The 17,456-nt window shown below is 37.8% G+C and overlaps 1 protein-coding gene across 1 annotated transcript in view; it reads left to right on the top strand.

Annotated features, from left to right (window-relative positions):
- Positions 1-2,229: 2,229 nt before the first annotated feature.
- The window catches only part of LOC149188741 (putative LRR receptor-like serine/threonine-protein kinase At1g51860), a 39,445-nt gene continuing 24,218 nt past the window's right edge, over positions 2,230-17,456 (top strand). The window contains exons 1-8 of the mRNA XM_089410051.1: positions 2,230-3,574; positions 3,932-4,404; positions 4,488-4,614; positions 4,712-4,783; positions 4,898-4,966; positions 5,065-5,175; positions 5,271-5,339; positions 5,564-5,722. Of these exons, the coding sequence (XP_089266177.1) occupies positions 3,087-3,574; positions 3,932-4,404; positions 4,488-4,614; positions 4,712-4,783; positions 4,898-4,966; positions 5,065-5,175; positions 5,271-5,339; positions 5,564-5,722 (1,568 nt within the window). The 5' untranslated portion in view covers positions 2,230-3,086. The remainder of the gene's footprint in view (positions 3,575-3,931; positions 4,405-4,487; positions 4,615-4,711; positions 4,784-4,897; positions 4,967-5,064; positions 5,176-5,270; positions 5,340-5,563; positions 5,723-17,456) is intronic.

Here is a 17,456-nt window from a genome sequence, read left to right as displayed (position 1 = left end):
AATAGTTTAACCAAGCCCTTGTGTCTTTATGCCACCCTTGATTGAGCCTTAGGTGGTTTTGGCTAGAATTTAAAGCTAGCTTAGGAAGTCTATGATCGTCTATGTTACTGATTTTGTGCTTGTACAATAGAAACCTAAGCATAGCTGGGCTCTCAATAGGGGAAAGACCTGCTTCTATAAGGAGAATAGGATAGGGTGTATTACTTTTAATTTTCAGGTTATAAGTTATAAAACGCTTCTGGACTTGCTCAATCTTTCTCCATGATTCTCTGGAGATGCTGCAACCCCAAACCTCACAGCCATATAAGATAACAGGAGTGACTAAAGTTTCAAAGAGGAACTTCTTTTTATCCCACATTACGAGGTTTGCTATTTTACAATTATTTTCAAGACCAAAATAAGCTTTCCACCCCCCATTAATCCTTTTCTCAATGCTATGGTTCCAGTTGAGCTTGTGATGAATATCAATTCCTAGGTACTTGTAAGAATACACTTCCTCCAAGTTATTATTGTCATACATAAAATTAGCATAAGTGTCCTTCTTGGATTTGATAATCATAACTTTTGTTTTGTCAGTGTTAATAGTCATACCCATGGTAGAGCAGAAATCCTTAAGAAATATTTATATTGTATTATATTATAATACAATATAATTGTTATTATTATTTTTGTTTATAATTTTATATTATTAGATTGTTTAAATAATATAATGATAATCTAATATTATTATGAGCTATTCTTATTATTAATTAATATATGTTAGGAGTTTATATAATATTATAATATTACAATATAATATTTATACAGTAATATATATAAATAATCTAGTTGTTAATATATTGGAGTAGTTATTAATAAATTCTATATAGTTATTAATAATCCTAAATACTATCTTAATTATTAGTGTGCTTGATATAAGCTTATCGGAGTATATCAATCACACTGGAAAATGTGGTTGCTCTATATGCTTGATATACGCCGATATCAACCATATTTACCAAGGTAAATATGGCTGTGCTAGTTTACATTTTTTTATTTATGTATATTTTAACTTGTGGATGTGTGACACTACCTGAAAAATAGGTTGTCAACAAACATCATATGGGTGAACTATCGAATTGGATATAAGTTAATTGAAATCATATAATACCAAAATTATATTTAATATATTGATGTCCACTGTAATGAAATTAGATTTTATTTCAAAATATAAAGTTATGTGATATTTTAGCATCGATTTCTTGGCATTGTTTTCACACTGAAGAGATTGTTTAAAAGTTTCAAATGAAAAAAGATTGCATTGCAAAAAACTAAAAACAAGAAACTAATAATCCCATAAACTATTTTTAATTAGATAAACTTTAAAATATCATCTCATTTCATATATAATTCTAAATTTGTAAAAAACCGAAATATGGAATAGCTTTACAACTTATTCCAAATTTTACAACTTTGCACTTCAGCTACCATTTCATACTGCCACATATTAACGTGAACATGTTCCATTTATGGCCTATTGTCACGCTGGTTAGTTTCAGCCCATGGTGGGTGCTGAATTGTTCACAGCAAAGCGAGTCATGAGACAAAATTTCATTGACATTGTTACATTGTTTTTTGCAAATGTTTTACATGGTTGCTTCAATCTCTGTTTGCTAGATACACGTCTATGATGTGATTTGATTTGGATTTTGCGGAACTATATCTGTATCCACCATCACCAAATCCTTGTCGATTACTAATTGTAGACAGCTCGGAACCTGCCAGTATTGTATTGTAGACCTTATTACTATGTATGATGGAGATTCGGCCGTGCACATTAAATATCAAGCTACACGTCTATGATGTGATTTGATTTCGATTTTGCGCGACCTATATTTGTATTATTTATGGATCTATAGCGTTGGAAATAACGTTTGCCTAACCTTACAGGTATTGTAAAGTGTCATTGTCACTGTCACGAACTCGTGCGTTGAAACGAAGCAACATTGTATGCTCCATTCCACAAGTTGGACACGCAATTCAAACCACAGTGTTGCAAGTGGACAGGAATCTTGGAAAGCGTGCTGCAAGTGGCAGCTGTCCGTTATCTGTTCGGATTAAGAGGTTTCACTGGTTTACCCACTTCCTATACTTAAATCGTCCTTACCTTAAAAGATGAGTCGTTTAAATCGTCCTTACCCTTCCTGATGCACGGGGGCCGGGATGGATGATCCTTCCTGATGCACAGGGGGGCGGGATGGATGACCTTTCTTTTATGGTAAGTCCTGCTCATGTATTTACATTCTTGAATCCTCCACTGTCACGGTCACTGTCAAAGCATTCAATACCCTATAGCATAGGAAGATGGCTTTCCCTAGGTTTCAGGCTGCGAAAGTTTTCTGACCACAAATAGCTCTGGTAATCCCTGCCCGTCGCCTGCGTCCGTCTATGTAAACGGAGACGGAGAGGTTGGCCTGAACATGCCACGTAAGCGGTTGCTAAGAATCTGCAATCGGGATAAGTGGACAACCCTAACCCTTGGAGAGACCCTTATCCAAGAGTGTCACACAGTGCAGAAGAAATATATTACAGAGAGGTCGAACATAGGGAAAGACCAGGGAACCACTGGTAAAGAACACTCTTCATTTCTCCAGAAATAGGGAGCCATTTGTTCCAAATCTTCTTTTGAATCTATCGTTAGATCTCTAGAGCAATTTTTTTAAAAATATGGGTGAAATCATGGACAAAATTCAGTATGGCAAATGGGGCAGTTGCATAACGCCAGTCGGAGTGCTCTTGAGTTTACTGTCTCTTATAGTTTACTGGCAAATGGGGCAGTTGCATAACGCAGGGTTTCTGTTTTGTCCAACTTTTAGAATTGTCATTTGATATCTTGTTGTTTGATAAGGCTCATCGATCATTTTTTTACATTTAGTTGAGAAGATATTGTTTTATTAATTGATATCTGGTCTCGTGGAAGGATTTTTGATATTTTTTTACATTTTTTTGAGAAGATATTGTTTTACTAACTGATATCTGGTCTCGTGGAAGGATTTTTGAGCATCCGTTGCGGAAGGAAAGCAGTTCATGAAGCATGGGAAGACAATATGACATGGGTCACTGATGCTAACTACATAGACGTGGGTCAGACAGCAGAGCTCCGCGACGAGGCCTACGGTTATGGCATGCACAGTCTACGGGTGTTCCCAAAGCCTCTTGAAAAGTCTTGTTATCAATTGCCTGTGGTCCCCGATGTGCCTTACCTCTTAAGATTATTGTTTGTCGTTGGAAATTACAGTGGATTCAAACGATTACCAAGCTTCGCTTTCTCTATTGAGACACCAGGCATGTTAGCTAGGGGAAATGTATCGATCTCAGATCGAGACATTTCAATTTACAATGAAACAATATTTGTTTGTTCTGGTCGAGTGCTGTACATTTGCTTGATTAGAACCTCGGAGGTTGATGATCCCTTTATCTCTGGTATCCAAATGAGGAAGCTCAAACCAGGCATGTACGGACAGGCTAAGCCAGGGACAATGTTAATGTCACCATACAGAGACGATGTTGGTGGAAATCAGCTTGATCAGATTAGGTAAATATTTTGGGCTGTATGCATTTATTTATGGAAATCTAAGCGTAATAATCAACCATTCAGTGGCAATAAAAAAATTTTGACCTTCTTTAATTTTTATATCTTTGTGTTTTTTTTTTTTTTTTCTCTATTAATTTATTTGTTTTGTTGTTGTTGTTTAATTATGGAAATCTAAGAGTCACAATTAACCAGCTAGTCTCGTTGATATTCATTGTAAGCCATTTTCCTACGGCCAGTTAATAAATTTAGATCTTTCCATGGCAGTACCACATGACTATATGAAATTTGATATGTGAGCACTGGTTATATTTTTTTGTAATGACTGAGTTGAATGGCTTTGCATGGTTTATAAAACAGCTATCCTCGGGACGAGTTCGACCGGATCTGGGACCAGTTCCTGCCTACGACTAATTCTATTGATCTACAGTTTGTGAGTACTGAGGAGCCCATTTCAACAAATGATACCAAGGAACTTCCTCCACCTGCTGTGATGCAAACGGCAGCAGTTATAAGTACAACGGGGGGGTTTCCACTCCCTGATCCGATCTCTGGTCACAAAGTGTTACTGCTATTATATTTTGCAGAGATCGAGAAGCTAAATATGTCTCAATTGAGATCATTTTACGTGAACATAAATGATGATTTTCGATCTGACGCCATTACAATTCCGCGCAATTATTCTACCTTGGAGCTAACATTCATATCCAATCGAACAGATAACTTCTACTTTGCCTTTGAGAACACGAGTGATGCTACTATTGGTCCCACACTCAACGCTTATGAGATTTACAAAATAGTTGACACCCAACCGGCAACATATGCACAAGATCGTAAGTTACCTCACTGACGTTTAGAGATTGGAATGGTTCATATTATGATTCAATTTCTAACCAAAGTAGTTTTTATAATGCAGTTAAAGCTCTAGAGGCCATCAAAAGCAGGTTTGGCGTAAAAGATTGGATTTCCGATCCTTGCTTTTTGATCCCATGGAAAGGAATTGTCTGTGAAAGCAATTCTTCGCCAATAAGAATTTCGGAAATGTAAGTTTGATTATTTCATGTGTTTAGGGTTGAAATCATAAAATTGAGGAGATTCATAGGTGAAATTGTAGGTTGACGAAAAGCGTATTGTTGCCAGCGATTTGTCAGGAAAGAATCTTACAGGATTGGTGCCAAACGAAATTGGACAGTTGACAGCATTAGTGAAATTGTAAGCAGAATTTGATTTCGAAGAAATCCTGATGAGGCTCGGGTCATAGTTTGTGTTTGAATGTTATATCAGATGTGCAGTACATACCGTTCGTGATGAAATTTAATTCTGCAGGTCACTTTGCAATAATTATTTCATGGGGCCGTTCCCAAATTTTTCCAGTCTAACCATATTGGAAAAACTGTGAGTTTCATTTCAACAATTAATTTTCTGCTTATCTGGTTTTATTATTGAGCCTCTGTATCTTCATTAACCAAAATTTACTTTGCTCTATTGTGTAGATATCTACAAAACAACTCTTTAAGCGGTTCTTTTCCATTCTGGCTATCTGAACTGAAAAACCTAAAAGAGTTGTACGTCAACTACTTTCTTCCTTTTCTATTTATCTTTTGGCAACTCTCGTTCAAAATTAAATTAAGATAATTAATTTTAGCCAAGTTAAATGAAATTAATGAGCAAGTTTTATATAGTAATATTTTTTCGACAGGAATATAGGGAATAATAATTTCAGTGGTGCAATTCCTGCCCAGCTTCTCAATAGTTTGGTGAAATTCAGGTAAATATATCCTATTTTATGTTCTTTATGTTTTGAGACAAACCGCAAGTGGAATTAACAATTTTCTTTCTTGTTTTCTATAATTGAAAATGACATAGACATTGATAACCAATCCAGCATAGATTGTAATTAATCTAAATGGAGGACGTTCGTAAAAAATCTCTATTTTTGGTATGTTACAGTTAGTGTGGAAACCCCTGTTGGAATATTAATTCCAATTGCAGCAGAGTTTGTGGACGTGGACCGGGACAGCGATGGCACGGCAGTGATCAGCGGGAATCCGCCATCAAATTAGTCAAATCAGTCAGCACGCGGCAGGAAAAACTGCTTCAGAAAAACCACCCGACACTCATCGGACCGCCTTTTGCTGTGAGGCAGTTTCCGTACGTTGGCCTCCGATGCAACCATTTTTGGACGCGTGGTCCTCTGTATACGTCAGCAAAACTGACATTTCGGAGCCTAACGTTCAGCAGGAAAAGGCCTTCCAAAATCTCCGTCCACCGTCCGATTGTCATCTTCGTCCTCCGCCGTCCATTTAAACTTGCATTCGAGCCAACGTTAAATACTTGCGTGGAGTAAAAACAAGTTTGGTTGACCGCCGATAATCATTCAATGCATTAATTATGCTCGTAGAAAGTAGATAAGAGTTTTTTTAGTTTTAATGTTTTTTTATGCACGAAGGTATGGTGAATATTAATGACAGATATGGTCATTATATCATTTTATATACGCAATGTAATATTCATATATATGTAGAGCTCGTGTGTAATTTTTATGCAGTTGACCATTGTAAAATGAAGTTGCAGGGAAAAACCAAAAGATATATTGCACAGCAGTGCATAAAGAAAAATGGATGGAGCGCATAAGCTTTTGGTAAAAAAACATTGTGTCAACCTGTGGTGAAGCAAGGTGTGATACAGCACAGCAGTGCGAATCAAAAAAATCAGGTTGTTGCATTTTTGCTCATGGGAGAGAGGTGAGCTCGCGGCAGTGGAAGGAACACGGGGCAACATAGGTTCACATTTTGTAAAACGAATATTGCACAGCGGTGCATAAGTGAAGAAGCAGGGGAGACCCTTTTATGAAGATAATTTTTGTATGTGTGAACGCACAGCAGTGCCAAACAAAAACCCAGGTTGAAATGTAATTTTTGGATGTTGTCCAAACGAAAGGGAACCATGGTGTGAGTAATTTTTTTTGGTAAATGTAATGAAAATTTTTACTGCATATGTAAAAATAGTTTTACAGCAGTAATGTAAAAGGGATTTTACAACAGTAAAAGAAAATGAGAATTTTACCCAGCAGTATAAATTCTCAGTTGGAGACAGAGTTCTGTTGAATGTATTTTTTTTTGGTAAATCCCTCTCAGTAAAAGAAGATGAAGTTTGTATAAGGCATTATATTTTTAATGAATACAAATTTTTGTGTGGGTGTGTGATACTCTGTTCTCAGAAATTAATTTTTGAAGCTTCCCTGTGCAAAAGATCCTGTGGCAGCAAAACAGAGCATTGTCTCTGTGTGGAGTTTATTTTGTTTGTTTTTTGGGATTTTACCAGAAAAATCCCCAACAGTGGTATCAGAGCAGGCTTAGGCTCTTTGAAGGTGTTCAAGAAGCTGAAGGAAGGAGTTCCTTTTGTTGCAACAGAAAAAGCTTCTCCAGCAGTGTGAAGACTCAGCAAAAGAATCCAGGTATTTCTCAGATTAATTTTCTGTGTTGCTGTTGAAGAAACAGTGAGTCATTTTAAAAACACAGTCAGGTATTTTAAACATAGTTAAGAATGGCAAGGTCAAGGAAGAAAGTGTCCAAATCCCCTAAGGTTGTGTCTCCCTCTTCTATTAAAATAGAAAACAATCTATTTGAAAGCATTCTATTTGAGGCTCCAAGGTTCGATGGGAACTTTGATATATGGGAAATAAAAATGAGGGCTTTCTTAAAGTCTGAAGGGATTGAAATCTGGGAATCAGTGATTGATGATAGCAAGATGGATAGAGAATCCAAGGAGTGTAATGCACAAGCAGCAAAAATAATCTTGGATGGACTGCCTGATTCTGTAAAGAAGAATCTAGGAAAATATTCATCAGCAAAGGAGATATGGGACAGACTTCATGACCTTCATGCAAAGGGAGCACTGACCATGATCATCAGTCAAGAAGAAAATTTTGAACCCATCATAGAAGCTGAAAATGAGAAGGTTGACCTCATCAAGCTTCATGTAAAAGAAAGGGATGAAGAGCTCGTCAAGCTTAAGAAGGAACTTGATGAAAGCAAGATGAAGCATCATGAAGAAGTCATATCCTTGACAAATAAGTTGAATAAAGCAAAGAAGCAGAAAGATATTTTGTCAAATCAACTTGAACAAAGGCACAAGAGAGTGAACAAGCTCGTAGAAGAGATTGGACAGTACAAGGTAGAGGTCTCCTCCCTTAAGTCTGAATTACAAGAAGCCAGGAAGCAGGCACAAGGAGCTGAAAAGAAAATGGAGAGCAGTCAAGCAAAGAATGAAGAAATCTCCAAAATGAAGACAGACATCATCTCTCTTAAAATAGTAGCAGCTGAAGCTACTCGTAGCAAAGAAGAAACTGAGGAACAACTTGCAAAGAAAAATAATGAATGTGAAAGATTGGAAGAAGAAATAGTCCTCCTCAAGAAAAAGGTTGAAGGGATGAACAAAATCATGAAGAGCTCTCAAGCCTTGGATGACATGCTCAGCTATCACAGATCTCCATCTGATAAATCGGGACTTGGGTATGTAGGTGAACCCTCAAACAAGAATGAAAATGCTTTAAGCAAAGGAGATGCGAAGAAGGCATAAAGAAATTGTGATGCTCCTAGTTTCAGCAAAGGCAAGGAGAAAAATGAAGGCTACAATAGAAGAAATCCTACTCCAAGCAGAAAACCAGCTCCAAGAAGAAATGTAGCTAATGTCAAAGAGGCAAGATGCAATGGTTATCATCAAAGGATCTCAAGGCAGCAAGGCTTCAGAAGTACATCAAGGAAACCTCCATCTCCCAGGTACCAAAGTTCATTTTTTGGTTATTGTTATTCTTGCTCAAACTTTGGTCATATGGCAAAAGACTGTAGAGCATTTCATAGAGATAGATGTTGTAGTCTCCGACAATCTCCAAGAAACAATTTTGCAAGAAGAAATCATGAATTCTTATTCATGAACAATGTAGAATGTTTCAAGTGTCATAACATTGGGCATATGACACGTGATTGTAACTTAACATGGGCTCTTACACAAGCTAGACCCATGCAAAAGAAGAAAGTTACACAAGTATGGAGAAAGAAGGAAATACAGTCTAAAAGCCCCTTGAGCTCCCCAGTAGATCTAAGTTTCTTTTGAGAAAACTTTGCTGAAGGAAAACAATGCATACATTAAGGGGCAGCCTGTAATTTTTGTGACTTTGCTGAGTTATCTTCTTATAGAGGAGAGATGTGGAATTAAATCTGCCATAAAAGCAGAGAAAAAAGTCTGCAGGGCATGGAGACTGCGTGGAGGATGTATTGCAGCGCAGCAGAGCGCAAATGAAATCTTTTTGTTAATCCCTCTAAAATGTAATATGCAATGGTGTTGAAAAATGTAATTTTTTTTATCACATATGCAATGCAATATGCACAGAAGTGCTGAGAAGGAAAAGGGGCAGCGTTGAAATTTGAAGTGCAGCAGCGCGATAAGAAAAATGAGAAGCGGTAGAACGCACAACAGTATGTGAGTGAAGATGAAGATGAATTCGATGTGAATCATATGCATTTTATATGCATTGTAATGCAAAGCAAGGAGACCCACACAGTAGTGCGAAGGCAGAACATAGAACAGGGGCAGCGTGGAAACTTTTGTGTGTGGAGCACATGGATTAGAATGCACAGCAACATGGAAAATTTTTTTGTGGAACACATGGATTGAAATGCATAGCAATGGAATGTAGTTTTCCTTTTATGTAATGTGAGAGAATATACTCACAGCAGAGTGAATGTAATACACAGCAGATGGAAATGTTTTGTATTGGCAATGAAAACGCAAAGCAGTGAGAGAAAAATGAGAAGAGGGCAAAACGCAGCAGAGCATAAATGCCCAGTGTTTGAGAATGAAATGAAATTTTTTCACACAGCAGTGAAAAGGGTAATGTAAGTCTTGTTTTGTTGTTGGAGAATATGTAGTAAAAACACACAGTAGTGTGAATATGAAAAATGTAGCAGCATGAAAATTTTGTTGTTGTTGAAGAAACGAAATGTAATAGGCAACAGCACATGTAAAAGAAATTTTTCCTTACAGCAGTAAATGTAAGTGCAGTGAGTGTGTTGTTCATTGAACTGAAATGTAATATATGCAACAGCAGTGAATGTAAGAAATATTTACACACAACAGTGTAAATTTGTAAGCTGGGACAGAGTAATTGTTCCAGAAAAGACAGAGTATTTTGTTTTTGAAAAATGTACAGCAGTGCAGACATGGAAGTGCTTCAGCAATGTTGATTTTGAAGACAGAGAGAGAGTATTTTTCAGAAGACACAGTGAAGTTTTTTATTGTCTTGAAACTGCATCTAAAGCAGTGTTTGGTTGTAATCCCTCTGTGAGAGGAAGTGAAGTTCTTGGTGAATCCCTCTGTTAAAGAGGAAGGTGCTTTTCAGCACAGTTTCATGGTGAATCCCTCTGTCAAGAGGAAGATGCTTTTCAGCATAGTGTGGTAAATCCCTCTGTCAAGAGGAAGATGCGTTTTAGCATACACAGGTGAATCCCTCTGTCATGAGGAAGGTGCTCTTAAGCACAGTCTCAGGTGAATCCCTCTATTAAGAGGAATACTATTTTGTTGGTTGTGGAACTGCATCTGAAGCAGTTGGTGAATTCCTCTATTTGAGGAAGAATATTTTAGTGAATCCCTCTATGAGAGGAAGATGTTTTTGTAACAGCAGTGTTGGTGAATCCCTCTATGTGAGGGAGTGTTTGGGTATGATTGAATGCCCAGCAGTTGAAATTAAGGGGGAGTGTTGGAATATTAATTCCAACTGCAGCAGAGTTTGTGGACGTGGACAGGGACAGCGATGGCAGGGCAGTGATCAGCGGGAATCCGCCATCAAATCAGCCAGCACGCGGCAGGAAAAACCTCTTCAGCAAAACCACCCGACACTCATCGAACCGTCTTTTTCTGTCAGGCAGTTTCCGTACGCTCGCCTCCGATGCAACCATTTTTGGACGCGTGGTCCTCTGTATACGTCAGCAGAACTGACATTTCGGAGCCTAACGTTCAGCACGAAAAGGCCTTCCGAAATCTCCGTTCACCATCCGATTGTCATCTTCGTCCTCCGCCGTCCATCATTTAAACTTGAATTCGAGCGAACGTTAAATACTTGCGTGGAGTAAAAACAAGTTTGGTTAACCGCCGATAATAATTCAATGCATTAATTATGCCCATAGAAAGTAGATAAGAGTTTTTTAGTTTTAATGTTTTTTTTATGCACGAAGGTATGGTGAATATTAATGACAGGTATGGTCATTATATCATTTTATATACGCAATGTAATATTCATATATATGTAGAGCTCGTGTGTAATTTTTATGCATTTGACCATTGCAAAACGAAGCTACAGGGAAAAACCAAAAGATATATTGCACAGCAGTGCATAAAGAAAAATGGAGGGAGCGCATAAGCTTTTGGTAAAAAAAATTTGTGTCAACCTGTGGTGAAGCAAGGTGTGATACCACACAGCAGTGCGAATCAAAAAAATCAGGTTGTTGCATTTTTGCTCATGGGAGAGAGGTGAGCTCGCGGCAGCGAAAGGAAACAGGGGGCAGCATAGGTTCACAATTTGTAAAGCGAATATTGCACAACAGTGCATAAGTGAAGAAGCAGGGGAGACCCTTTTATGAAGATAATTTTTGTATGTGTGAATGCACAGCAGTGCCAAACAAAAACCCAGGTTGAAATGTAATTTTTGGATGTTGTCCAAACGAAAGGGAACCAAGAGCGTATGGTGTGAGTAATTTTTTTTGGTAAATGTAATGAAAATTTTTACTGCATATGTAAAAATAGTTTTACAGCAGTAATGTAAAAGGGGTTTACAGCAGTAAAATAAAATGAGAATTTTACCCAGCAGTATAAATTCTCAGGTGGAGACAGAGTTCTGTTGAATGTATTTTTTTTTATAAATCCCTCTCAGTAAAAGAGGATGAAGTTTGTATAAGGCATTATATTTTTAATGAATACAAATTTTTGTGTGGGTGTGTAATACTCTGTTCTCAGAAATTAATTTTTAAAGCTTCCCTGTGCAAAAGATCCTGTGGCAGCAAAATAGAGCATTGTCTCTGTGTGGAGTTTATTTTGTTTGTTTTTTGGGATTTTACCAGAAAAATCCCCAACAGTGGTATCAGAGCAGGCTTAGGCTCTTTGAAGGTGTTCAAGAAGATGAAGGAAGGAGTTCCTTTTGTTGCAGTAGATAAAGCTTCTCCAACAGTGTGAAGACTCAGCAAAAGAATCCAGGTATTTCTCAGATTAATTTTCTGTGTTGCTGTTGAAGAAACAGTGAGTCATTTTAAAAACACAGTCAGGTATTTTAAACATAGTTAAGAATCGCAAGGTTGAGGAAGAAAGTGTCCAAATCCCCTAAGGTTGTGTCTCCCTCTTCTATTAAAATAGAAAACAATCTATTTGAAAACATTCTATTCGAGGCTCCAAGGTTCGATGGGAACTTTGATATATGGGAAATAAAAATGAGGGCTTTCTTAAAGTATGAAGGGATTGAAATCTGGGAATCAGTGATTGATGATAGCAAGATGGATAGAGAATCCAAGGAGTGTAATGCACAAGCAGCAAAAATAATCTTGGATGGACTGCCTGATTCTGTATAGAAGAATCTAGGAAAATATTCATTAGCAAAGGAGATATGGGACAGACTTCATGACCTTCATGCAAAGGGAGCACTGACCATGATCATCAGTCAAGAAGAAAATTTTGAACCCATCATAGAAGCTGAAAATGAGAAGGTTGACCTCATCAAGCTTCAAGTAAAAGAAACGGATGAAGAGCTCATCAAGATTAAGAAGGAACTTGATGAAAGCAAGATGAAGCATCATGAAGAAGTCATATCCCTGACAAATCAGTTGAATAAAGCAAAGAAGCAGAAAGATATTTTGTCAAATCAACTTGAACATAGGCACAAGAGAGTGAACAAGCTTGTAGAAGAGATTGAACAGTACAAGGTAAAGGTCTCCTCCCTTAAGTCTGAATTACAAGAAGCCAGGAAGCAAGCACAAGGAGCTGAAAAGAAAATGGAGAGCAGTCAAGCAAAGAATGAAGAAATCTCCAAAATGAAGACAGACATCATCTCTCTTAAAATAGTAGCAGCTGAAGCTACTCGTAGGAAAGAAGAAACTGAGGAACAACTTGCAAAGAAAAATAATGAATGTGAAAGATTAGAAGAAGAAATAGTCCTCCTCAAGAAAAAGGTTGAAGGGATGAACAAAATCATGAAGAGCTCTCAAGCCTTGGATGACATGCTCAGCTATCACAGATCTCCATCTGATAAATCGGGACTTGGGTATGTAGGTGAACCCTCAAACAAGAATGAAAATGCTTTAAGCAAAGGAGATGCGAAGAAGGCAGAAAGAAATTATGATGCTCCTAGTTTCAGTAAAGACAAGGAGAAAAATGAAGGCTACAATAGAAGAAATCCTACTCCAAGCAGAAAACCAGCTCCAAGAAGAAATGTAGATGATGTCAAAGAGGCAAGATGCAATGGTTATCATCAAAGGATCTCAAGGCAGCAAGGCTTCAGAAGTACATCAAGGAAACCTCCATCTCCCAGGTACCAAAGTTCATTTTTTGGTTATTGTTATTCTTGCTCAAACTTTGGTCATATGGCAAAAGACTGTAGAGCATTTCATAGAGATAGATGTTGTAGTCTCCGACAATCTCCAAGAAACAATTTTGCAAGAAGAAATCATGAATTCTTATTCATGAACAATGTAGAATGTTTCAAGTGTCATAACATTGGGCATATGGCACGTGATTATAACTTAACATGGGCTCTTACACAAGCTAGACCCATGCAAAAGAAGAAAGTTACACAAGTATGGAGAAAGAAGGAAATACAGTCTAAAAGCCCCTTGAGCTCCCCAGTAGATCTAAGTTTCTTTTGAGAAAACTTTACTGAAGGAAAACAATGCATACATTAAGGGGGAGCCTGTAATTTTTGTGACTTTGCTGAGTTATCTTCTTATAGAGGAGAGATGTGGAATTAAATCTGCCATAAAAGCAGAGAAAAAAGTCTGCAGGGTATGGAGACTGCGTGGAGGATGTATTGCAGCGCAGCAGACCGCAAATGAAATCTTTTTGTTAATCCCTCTGAAATGTAATATGCAGCGGTGTTGAAAAATGTAATTTTTTTTATCACATATGCAATGCAATATGCACAGAAGTGTTGAGAAGGAAAAGGGGCAGCGTTGAAATGTGAAGTGCAGCAGTGCGATAAGAAAAATGAGAAGCAGTAGAATGCACAACAGTGTGTGAGTGAAGATGAAGATGAATTCGATGTGAATCATATGCATTGTATATGCATTGTAATGCAAAGCAAGGAGACCCACGCAGCAGTGCGAAGGCAGAACATAGAACAGGGGCAACGTGGAAACTTTTGTGTGTGGAGCACATGGATTAGAATGCACAGCAGCATGGAATTTTTTTTGTGGAACACATGGATTGAAATGCATAGCAATGGAATGTAGTTTTCCTTTTATGTAATGTGAGAGAATATACTCACAGCAGAGTGAGTGTAATACACAGCAGATGGAAATGTTTTGTATTGGCAATGAAAACGCAAAGCAGTGAGAGAAAAATGAGAAGAGGGCAAAACACAGCAGAGCATAAATGCCCAGTGTTTGAGAATGCAATAAAATTTTTTCACACAGCAGTGAAAAGGGTAATGTAAGTCTTGTTTTTGTTGTTGGAGAATATGTAGTAAAAACACACAGCAGTGTGAATATGAAAAATGCAGCAGCATGAATTTTTTTTTGTTGTTGAAGAAACGAAATGTAATAGGCAGCAGCACATGTAAAAGAAATTTTTCCTTACAGCAGCAAATGTAAGTGCAGTGAGTGTGTTGTTCATTGAACTGAAATGCAATATAAGCAACAGAAGTGAATGTAAAAAATATTTACACACAGCAGTGTAAATTTGTAAGCTGGGACAGAGTAATTGTTCCAGAAAAGACAGAGTATTTTGTTTTTGAAAAATGCACAGCAGTGCAGACACGGCAGTGCTTCAGCAATGTTGATTTTGAAGATAGAGAGAGAGTATTTTTCAGAAGATACAGTGAAGTTTTTTATTGTCTTGAAACTGCATCTAAAGTAGTGCCTCGTTGTAATCCCTCCATGAGAGGAAGTGAAGTTCTTGGTGAATCCCTCTGTTAAAGAGGAAGGTGCTTTTCAGCACAGTGTCATGGTGAATCCCTCTGTCAAGAGGAAGATGCTTTTCAGCATAGTGTGGTAAATCCCTCTGTCAAGAGGAAGATGCTTTTTAGCATACACAGGTGAATCCCTCTGTCATGAGGAAGGTGCTCTTAAGCACAGTCTCAGGTGAATCCCTCTGTTAAGAGGAAGACTATTTTGTTGGTTGTGGAACTGCATCTGAAGCAGTTGTTGAATTCCTCTATGTGAGGAAGAATATTTTAGTGAATACCTCTATGAGAGGAAGATGTTTTTGTAATAGCAGTGTTGTTGAATCCCTCTATGCGAGGGAGTGTTTGGGTATGATTTAATGCCCATCAGTTGAAATTAAGGGGGAGTGTTGGAATATTAATTCCAACTGCAGCAGAGTTTGTGGACGTGGACCGGGACAGCGATGGCAGGGCAGTGATCAGCGGGAATCCGCCATCAAATCAGCCAGCACGTGGCAGGAAAAACCGCTTCAGCAAAACCACCCGACACTCATCGGACCGCCTTTTGCTGTGAGGTAGTTTCCGTACGCTCGCCTCCGATGCAACCATTTTTGGATGCGTGGTCCTCTGTATACGTCAGCAGAACTGACATTTCGGAGGCTAACGTTCAGCAGAAAAAGGCCTTCCGAAATCTCCGTCCACCGTCGGATTGTCATCTTCATCCTCCGCCGTCCATCATTTAAACTTGCATTCGAGCCAACGTTAAATACTTGCGTGGAGTAAAAACAAGTTTGGTTGACCGCCGATAATAATTCAATGCATTAATTATGCCCGTAGAAAGTAGATAAGAGTTTTTTAGTTTTAATGTTTTTTTTATGCACGAAGGTATGGTGAATATTAATGATAGGTATGGTCATTATATCATTTTTTATACGCAATGTAATATTCATATATATGTAGAGCTCGTGTGTAATTTTTATGCAGTTGACCATTGTAAAACAAAGTTGGAGGGAAAAAACAAAAGATATATTGCACAACAATGCATAAAGAAAAATGGAGGGAGCGCATAAGCTTTTGGTAAAAAAAAATTGTGTCAAACTGTGGTGAAGCAAGGTGTGATACCGCACAGCAGTGCGAATCAAAAAAATCAGGTTGTTGCATTTTTGCTCATGGGAGAGAGGTGAGCTCGCGGCAACGAAAGGAAACAGGGGGCAGCATAGGTTCACAATTTGTAAAGCGAATATTGCACAGAAGTGCATAAGTGAAGAAGCAGCGGAGACCCTTTTATGAAGATAATTTTTGTATGTGTGAATGCACAGCAGTGCCAAACAAAAACCCAGGTTGAAATGTAATTTTTGGATGTTGTCCAAACGAAAGGGAACCAAGAGCGTATGGTGTGAGTAACATTTTTTGGTAAATGTAATGAAAATTTTTACTGCATATGTAAAAATAGTTTTACAACAGTAATGTAAAAGGGGTTTTACAGCAGTAAAAGAAAATGAGAATTTTACCCAGCAGTATAAATTCTCAGGTGGAGACAGAGTTCTGTTGAATGTATTTTTTTTGGTAAATCCCTCTCAGTAAAAGAGGATGAAGTTTGTATAAGGCATTATATTTTTAATGAATACAAATTTTTGTGTGGGTGTGTAATACTCTGTTCTCAGAAATTAATTTTTGAAGCTTCCCTATGCAAAAGATCCTGTGGCAGCAAAACAGAGCATTGTCTCTGTGTGGAGTTTATTTTGTTTGTTTTTTGGGATTTTACCAGAAAAATCCCCAAGAGTGGTATCAGAGTAGGCTTAGGCTCTTTGAAGGTGTTCAAGAAGCTGAAGGAAGGAGTTCCTTTTGTTGCAGCAGAAAAAGCTTCTCCAGCAGTGTGAAGACTCAGCAAAAGAATCCAGGTATTTCTCAGATTAATTTTCTGTGTTGTTGTTGAAGAAACAGTGAGTCATTTTAAAAACACAGTCAGGTATTTTAAACATAGTTAAGAATGGCAAGGTCGAGGAAGAAAGTGTCCAAATCCCCTAAGGTTGTGTCTCCCTCTTCTATTAAAATAGAAAACAATCTATTTGAAAGCATTCTATTCGAGGCTCCAATGTTCGATGAGAACTTTGATATATGGGAAATAAAAATGAGGGCTTTCTTAAAGTCTAAAGGGATTGAAATCTGGGAATCAGTGATTGATGATAGCAAGATGGATAGAGAATCCAAGGAGTGTAATGCAAAAGCAGCAAAAATAATCTTGGATGGACTGCCTGATTCTGTAAAGAAGAATCTAGGAAAATATTTATCAGCAAAGGAGATATGGAACAGACTTCATGACCTTCATGCAAAGGGAGCACTGACCATGATCATCAGTCAAGAAGAAAATTCTGAACCCATCATAGAAGCTGAAAATGAGAAGGTTGACCTCATCAAGCTTCAAGTAAAAGAAAGGGATGAAGAGCTCGTCAAGCTTAAGAAGGAACTTGATGAAAGCAAGATGAAGCATCATGAAGAAGTCATATCCCTGACAAATCAGTTGAATAAAGCAAAGAAGCAGAAAGATATTTTGTGAAATCAACTTGAACAAAGGCACAAGAGAGTGAACAAGCTTGTAGAAGAGATTGGACAGTACAAGGTAGAGGTCTCCTCCCTTAAGTCTGAATTACAAGAAGCCAGGAAGCAGGCACAAGGAGCTGAAAAGAAAATGGAGAGCAGTCAAGCAAAGAATGAAGAAATCTCCAAAATGAAGACACACATCATCTC

Source organism: Pinus tabuliformis, chromosome 3_1 (genome assembly GCF_031772625.1).
Source record: "Pinus tabuliformis cultivar Carrire ecotype Pingquan chromosome 3_1, CPIR1, whole genome shotgun sequence".
In the NCBI taxonomy this organism is placed as follows: domain Eukaryota; kingdom Viridiplantae; phylum Streptophyta; class Pinopsida; order Pinales; family Pinaceae; genus Pinus; species Pinus tabuliformis.
The sequence above is the reverse complement of the archived record's forward strand: the minus strand, read 5'-3'. Positions and strand labels throughout refer to the sequence as shown.